The sequence below is a fragment of the Sapajus apella genome, unplaced genomic scaffold (genome assembly GCF_009761245.1).
Source record: "Sapajus apella isolate SASKATOON/1434 unplaced genomic scaffold, GSC_monkey_1.0 scaffold11, whole genome shotgun sequence".
Classification (NCBI taxonomy): domain Eukaryota; kingdom Metazoa; phylum Chordata; class Mammalia; order Primates; family Cebidae; genus Sapajus; species Sapajus apella.
Window position 1 is genome coordinate 41479386 of NW_022436951.1, and position 8292 is coordinate 41487677.

General features: G+C 49.7%; 1 protein-coding gene across 1 annotated transcript in view; it reads right to left on the reverse strand.

The window, feature by feature from the left end:
• Positions 1-8292, reverse strand: part of TRIP13 (thyroid hormone receptor interactor 13) — a 23371-nt gene that overhangs the window by 7860 nt on the left and 7219 nt on the right. The window contains exons 6-9 of the mRNA XM_032279179.1: positions 6010-6082; positions 3044-3107; positions 2096-2182; positions 1754-1860 (exon numbers count right to left, since the gene is read on the reverse strand). Of these exons, the coding sequence (XP_032135070.1) occupies positions 1754-1860; positions 2096-2182; positions 3044-3107; positions 6010-6082 (331 nt within the window). The remainder of the gene's footprint in view (positions 1-1753; positions 1861-2095; positions 2183-3043; positions 3108-6009; positions 6083-8292) is intronic.

Sequence of the window (8292 nt, forward strand, 5' to 3'; positions counted from 1 at the left end):
TGGTGGGGCTTGGCTGCATGTGTAGCAGCAGCACAGAGCGGGCACACAGTGCCCTGGGCAGCTCGCCATACCCACCTGGTGGGGCTTGGCTGCATGTGCGGCAGCGCCACCTCCTGGGCATGTGGTAGAGCAGGGTGCTCAGTGATGGGAGAGCCTGGGGAAGGCCAGCTTTATCTAGACCCTGGCCAAGTGAGGGCAGGCCCTGTGCCTGTGAGCAGGGGTGAGCGAAGCAAAGGCAGGGCAGGGAGCACGTGGGTCCCTGGCAGAAGAACAAGGTACAGAGGTCGACTGAGCTCACAGCTGCTCAGTCCAGCACCAGGAGAGTGGGGCTGCAGGAAGGGCCAGAGGGAGGCCTAGGCCTGGAGATCACTACCCAGGGGCTGACACTCCAGAGATGACGGCATGGACAGGCTTGCTGGGGGACAGGCAGAGTCCTCTAGAGAGGGGCTGGAACCAGGAAAACGAGGGAATGAGGTCAAGAGGCAAGAGTGTCTCCTTGCTTCTTCCTGAGCCACATGCCCTTGTGACTGCTGGGAAGGAGGGGTCATGGTGACCTCCATCCTCTGGCTGCAGCGAGGGTGCACAGTGAGGGCACTGCTGTAATGCGGAATCCCAGGAAGCAGCGTGGGAGTGTGCCTGGTGCGTCGGGCATCAAAGCGATGATGTATGGTCACAGGTCTGGGATACCCCCTACAGAACCCTGACCGACGCTGGAGGAAAGGGGTACACGCCAGGAGCACACGCATGCCAGGAGAGGAGGCCACAGACAGGCCGTGTAGACCCCTCCCTGCGGAGAGATGCCAGCACAGCGTAAGCTGAGAAGGAGGCCGGGGAGGGAAGCACAAAGAGATTCAGGGATGGGCCATCGGGGCGACAGCGCTGTGCCAAGTTCCAGGAAGAGAGAAGTGAGCACTCATGTGAACGGGGGGCTGCGGGGCTGTGGCAGGGGTAGGAACCAGATCACTGCAGACTGAAGGATAAGCCGGGAGAGAAGGAAGTGGACGCAAGGAGAAGCATGCAAGAGGCAGGCGAGCCCCCTCCAGGACCTGCACTCTCCTGCAGCTGACCCCAAACGAGCACTTCTCAGGAAGCCGGAGACGCTCCCCGTGGTGAGACAGTGGTGAAGGCCTGAACAAAACATTCCTCTGCACAGTTCAGTTTGTGGTCACCCCACACTCAACTGTCCAGCTTCTGAGAATGCCCTGGACTCACCGGGCACCCTGAGGGCAGAAAGAGCACTTGAGAGAAGGAACCTGAGTCCTGGCTGAGCGCCACACAGGGACAGACAGGCTCTGGCATGCGGCCGTCCCTCCCCAGGCTTGATCAAATGTGGGCTACGCTGACAAAAGGCCCTGGCCCTGCGAGGCTGCACTGTGGAGGTGTGGACATCCACCCACGAGGCTCTCTGCCCTGGGCCAGCAGGGCACAGCTGTGATCACCTACAGGCAGCACTGGCTGGTGCTGACACTAACGCCGGAACACAGCAGTTCTTCCTTTCATGCTTTTCTGTGCTACGTAAAATTCTTACCATGTCCGTTTTTTTTCACATTTTTAACAAACTAAAAACAATCTCTTTAAAAAGCGTTTATGATAATCTGCCTCCAAGGTGGAAAAGGCACCGATGCTCAATGCCAAATGCACTTTTAGGTAAAGAGCTGGGCACGAAGACCTACGGCTGCGCACTTTTCATGCGTTTCTTTGGAACAAACTTCTCTATCACGTCAGAGGGAAAATCGCTGTGTGTCCTGGTTACCTTTTAATCTGATCAATCTGGGTCAAGACGGCATTGACCACGCGGATGGCATCTGACGGCTCGGTGCCCGCCCTGCAAGCGTTTCGGGCGGCTGTGAGACTCTCCACCTGTGGGGATGGAGCAAGGGGGTCAAAAAGGACAGGGCCTGGCACCTGTGAAAAAGTGAATGAGTGGGTTTCCCACGCCTCGCCTGTGGATGCTGGGGAAAGGCATCCAGCGCAGGGAGGGCTGGAGGGCGGCCTGGCCGTGTGAGGCGGAGGCCAGGAGCATCAGGAGCAGGCTGTGTCCCCACAACAGCAATCGGCGATTCTGTCATGAATTTCCTTGTCTGGAAACGCCTACCTCATCAATCAGCACAAACACCAGAGCGTCTTTATCATCAATCAAATCCTGAATCTTCTGAAACATCTTGGTGACCAGCTTCCCGCTCTGGAACCAAAACACCCTGTTAGCGTCAATGTGCAGGGACCACACTGCCAGGGGCACAGGGGACCCTGACATGGCCTGCGGCCCCAGTTGTCCCCACAAGCCCACTGCCTCCTGATGGCCCCTCAGAAAGCTCCCTAAGTCAGAGAAGCCAGGGCGGCATAGGCAGCATGGGAGGAGGTCTGCCTACCACTTTTCCCTCTGCTTTGAATGCCAGGGTGCTGACACCTGAGGGTGGCGTGGGAGGAGGTCTGCCTAACACTCCCCTGCTCTAATTTGAATGCCAGGGTGCTGAGCCCTGAGTTCACACCTGACCTGTCTGGGGTGGCACAGTGAGGGCAGCCTGGACCTCTGCTCACCTGTCTGTCCTCTCTGATGAGGAAAGAGACAGACGACAGATGCAAACAGGCTGGGGTGCTCTCCTCACAATGAGCCAGGTCCCACCTCACTTCACCTCACCAGAGGGACATGCAGACACCAGGTGACTTGGGCACAGCTCCTCAGAGGTAAGGGTCACCTGTAACGTCACTGTCTGACCCCCCTCAGCTCACAGACAGCACTGGGGTGCACGGCACCAAAGATGTGCGTGGCAGGGCTGCAGTCCGCAAGAGTGCAGGCCTGACCTCCTGAGAGTCCGTCGAATGCCCTGTCCCATCCAGTCAGAGGTTTGGGGAGGACCAAGCAAGCGTCCCCAGGCCCCAGCTCCGGAACCTTCTCTGATCACAGTCAGCCCCCATCCGCACCCTCCTATCCCACCTGGTTCTCTGCTGAAACTTCTGGAGGAGGATTTGTCTAACATACAAGACATTTTTTTAGCTACACAGTTGATAATCTAGACACCTACAATTAATATATAATACTTACTTCTGAAAACCACTTAGAAAAGAGGCTGTGGCTGTTTATTTCAATTAATTGGCCATACTGGTACCTGGGATATAAAAAAGGAGTTGAGAAAATTACTCATCAGTCCTATGGCATCCTCTGCGGCAGCCACTCGTGTGTTGTGAAGGCAATATCTCGAATGCCCAGTATCTGGGGAATTACAATTACTGACGAAGGGCTGAGGAATCTGGCCTTCTGTGTACTGAATAATTATGAAACAGTCTAACAAGAGTCAATCAATAGTTCTAGACTGTACCAATTAAGTTACTTGAGTTAAAGAATAAAAACTCTCCCATTTTAAATCCACTTACAAATTATATTTCTATGTTTAAAAAGAATTACCAGTACTTATGTAATATGCAAAACAATACAAAATAGAAACATCGAGAGCTTTCGGCGGGAGCTGAGCATTTTTCCCTCCTTCCACAGAACCCTGAAGAGCATGATAATTTGCTTTCTGGCACGGACCCGAGAGCTCAGGAATGCTCAGGTGGCCTAAAGTTAACCTCAACACACACACACAGACTGACCGGAACCCAGAACACTCCTCCATCCCTTCACAAGACTGCAGACAGATGTGGATGCGCTCGGCCGCTGACTACATCACCCGAGAAGACTGAGGCCAGAGAGAAGCTGACTCCCAGGCCCTCTTTTCAGCTTCTTCCAGCTCAGAAGTCCACAAAAGAAAAAGAGCTACTTTCAGAAAGCATCACTAGCATTCCACATAAAAAAGAGACCATTTACTCATACTGTTTATAAAACAGGGGAGAGGTACAGAAAATCTAACAAAATAAAGACTGAGCTGAATATTAAACAAAATTAATTATAAAACATTTTGGTTCTTTAACAGAGTGAGGAACAAAAGCTTGCTAAGGCTTCCTTTTGCCATTTCTAAGCCATAAAACCAATGCATGTTTCCAGATCTCTGTACTGGAAAAAGTTATATTCCTTAAAATCACACTTTCCTTCTCTTGGGTTTCCCTCTCTGCCCCTAAAGATCTTTTTTGGTTATTCTTTTCTCATCCCATCACCCAGGCTCACCACGGCCTGGACTTCCTGGGCCACGGTGATCCTCCCGCCTCAGCCTCACAAGCAGCTGGGACCACAGGTGTGTGCTACCAAGCCCAGCTAAGGTTTTGTACTTTTTGTAGGAACAGGGTTTCTCCATGTTGAACAGGCTGCTCTCAAGCTCCTGGTTTCAAGTGATCCACCTGCCTCAGCAACCCAACGTGCTTTGATTGCAGGCATGAGCCACCGTGCCAGGACGCCCCTGGAGATCCTGGAAACACACGCGTATTTCAACATGTGAAAACAAAGGGCAAGCTACTAAACATAACCGAAGGGGTCAAAATAAAGAACTTCCCTAGGTAAAAACATTTACAGGACATCTCTGAGGAATAAATTGTATGTATATGCAATTAAACCTCACGAGATTTCCTCTAGTCATACTGGAGTAACAGGAAGCAGATTTACCACCTAATCTTAAACAATGAGAAAACCTAGCAAAATGAATGAAACCGTATGTAGCAGTGAGGGCTGGGGCTCCTGAGTTGGGACTCCTGGCTTTCTGCTGGGAGGGAGCCAAGGTGGAGCACAGCTACTTGCTGAGGCGGGGAGACACGGAGTTCAGGGAGTCTGAGGTGACTGAAGGCTGCAGAACAGAATTCCAAAGGGGAAGCAAAGACGAAGAAAGATCTCAGAGGAGTGTCCGGGAATCCTCAGATGTCCCTGGTGTCTTGGATGAACACTCAGGTGTGTGTGAGCAGGGGACAGTCCATGCAGCTGCGTAAAGGGTGCCCGTGGATCCGTGAGCTCACACAGGCTGGGAGGAGTGCACACTCCAACCACCAGGGTGCAGAGTGCTCACGGATCCTTCAGCGCACTCAGTGGAGACCCGAGAGGACCACAGTTTAGTATTAACACTTAACCTAACCGCCCCCCAACAAAGCTTAAAAAAACAAACCTCAAAGGATCAGACCTAATCACAGGTAATGGAAATGCCCAACAGAAAACCCAAAACTCACTAAAGGAAGACAAAATCCAAACACTTCAAATCACAACGTTCAGCACCTAATCAAACACCACTTAACGTGCCAATGAAGCAAAACCATGTGACCCATAACCAGAAGAAAAACCAGTCAAAAGAAACAGAATCAGAAATGACAATCACGATGGAACTAGCAGACAGAACATTAAAACAGCTGTAAGCTGTTCAAGATTTTAACACGAGCGTAATGAAAGAAAAATATAAAAAGAACAAAATTGAACATTTGTAGCCAAAAAATACACTACCAGAAACGAAAACTTCACTGAATGCAATTAAAAGCAGACTAGATGATGTAGAAAATCAGTCAACTTGAAAATACAGCAAAAGAAACTTTCGAACAAAACATGGATATTTCTAAAAAGCTGAAAAAAAAACAAAAAAAGAAAGAGCACATGAATGTCCTGTGGAACATTGGGCAGTTTAACATGAAACAGACAGACTCTCAGATAAAGGGGAGGGCGAGGAAATTCGGCGAGGAAACAGTGACCAGATATTTTCCAAATGTGACGAAGACCGAGAGCCCCAGACGGAACTCCAGAGGAAAAGACAAATCCATAATGAGAGACTTAACATTCTTCTCTCAGCAATGGATAAAACAGGAGAACAGAAAATCAGCAAAGCTACTGAGAAATCTGCAGAACACTCCATCCAGCAAGGGGCAGAAAGCACAGTCTTCTGAAGCAATTCACCAGCAGAGACCACGTGCTGGCAATCAGGTAAGTCTCAAATCTTCAAAGACTGAAATCATACTCAAAACTATGGTGAATACAGAAGACTCAACTGACTTACGCTGAAGGAGAAGAACCTATTATCTGTGTGAAATGATTTAGAAAAATAATAAGGACCTTCTGTTAGATATCCCGTTCCCACTCCTCTCCTCTCACCAGTTAGTGAAAGTTACCTGCTTGAAAGTCTAATGGTCAATTTCTGGGCTAACGCTTTACACAGTGATGTTTTTCCAGTGCCAGGAGGACCTGTGACAAAGATCCAAGCAAACATATTTGTAAGTCAGTGCTGCAACAAACTTCTTAAAACAATAGTAAGTTGCGTTATCCACAGAATACAAAGAATACAGTGAAAAGCTATTAACGTTATTACTACAGTGAAGTCTGCTTAGAAGCTTAAATGCTATACAATATTACCAATACACTTAGGACTCCCCCTCTTTCTTTCTGATTTGTACTCACTCGTATTTCTGGTCCCAGCCTCCATCGCCTCCCTACCCCGGCACTGCTCACAGCTTCGCGGCCTGCAGTCCCACTCAGCACTAGGAGTGACCACTGCATTTTCTAGCCTACGTCTTTGCCGACACCTGTCCTTGTCCCCACACTTTCTCTACGAAATCCACTCATCAAAGCATCTTTCAGAGGTCCAACACACCCTTCCTGATCAATGGAGGCGGAGGGGTCCCACCCTCCTCAGGCACTGACGAGTTCTGTTCCTGTTGCCCCCAGAACCACCCTATCCTACAGGCAGCTCTCAGTGGGCTCAGACCCCACACTAAACTTGAAGAGTGGTGGGGGCCAGCGCTCTCCTTGCATGTCTGCCTGCCAAGCGTCCCCCAGCACGATGCCTCACAGAAGCTGTGGGGTGACCGACGTGGAAAAGGAAAGCATCTAACAGAAAATGGAGACACGCAACTCTCATTTTCTGCAACTGCCGCCCCCAGGTTCAAGTGATTCTCCTGCCTCAGCCTCCCGAGTAGCTGGGATTATAGTCGCACGCCACCACGCCTGGCTAATTTTTGTACTTAAAGACAGGGTTTCACCATGTTTGGCAAGCTGGTCTGGAATTCTTGACCTCAGGTGATCCACCTGCATTGGCCTCCCAAGGTTTTAGGGTTGCAGGCGTGAGCCATGGTGCCTGGCCCTGTGCAAGCATTTTCAACAATTAATGAGAAAATACATAACTGGTTCCAAACGGAAACAAGTGACTTCACTAATGAAAGTAGCTGGCTGCTTACTCTGACGGTGTTACGAGGACAGTGTGCTGGGGATATCTGCTCTTTAAAAGAACCTTGTTAAGATCATGCCATCACGCAATCTTAACCGTGTAAAGAAGCCAAGTATTCTTTGAGCTTCTGTTTAATGCTTTCCTACAGTTCGGTTCTCTCGAGTCCACTCAGTTCCTGCGTCACTGTTCTACCCAGTGATATTGAAAACAAAACAAAACAACAAACCGTCAAACTTTTCTCCCAAGAAGAACCAGACAGAATTTCTTTAAAATACGGCTTTTTCAGCTTACTCCACACAAAGTAAAACTCTGAGCACTACAAAGAAATATGAGGCACTGCTGTCCTAAACAGTTACAATCAGCTGGGGAAACAAGGCAGAACTACTGGAAACGTTTAATAACACAATCGCCCCCCCATCTTTCCAAGGTTTCAGTTACCTGCAGTCACCCGCAGTCCAAAAATATTAAATGGAAAATTCTAAAAATAAACAATTCATAAGTTTAAAATAACTTTAATGAGTTGTTACAATGACTCCCTTTTTCTACTAGTCATTACTGTGGCTCTCTTACTGTACCTGATTTATAAATTAAGCTTTATCACAGGAACGTACGTATAGGAAAACAGTCTACGTAGGGTTCAGTACTATCCATGTTCCACGTTTGCGGCATCTGAGGAACGTCTTGGAATGCGGCCCCCACAGGATGACTTGATGAAGTGCCAAGTAATAAATGCCCCAAAGGCCCGGCGCGGTGGCTCATGACTGTAATCCCAGCACCTTCGGAGACTGAGGTGGGTGGATCACCTGGGGTCAGGAGTTCGAGACCAGCCTGATCAACATGGCAAAACCCTGTCTCTACTAAAAATACAAAACTTAGACGGGTGTGGGGGCACATGCCTGTAATCCCAGCTACTTGGGAGGCTGAGGCAGGAGAGTTGCTGGAACCCAGAAAGAATCCAGGAGGTGGAGGTTGCATTGAGCCGAAACTGGGCCATTGCACTCCAGCCTGGGCAACAGAGGAAGACTCCATCTCAAAAAAAAAAAAAATACAGGCCGGGCGCGGTGGCTCAAGCCTGTAATCCCAGCACTTTGGGAGGCCGAGGCGGGTGGATCATGAGGTCAGGGGATCGAGACCATCCTGGTCAACATGGTGAAACCCCGTCTCTACTAAAAATACAAAAATTCAGCTGGGCATGGTGGTGCGTGCCTGTAATCCCAGCTACTCAGGAGGC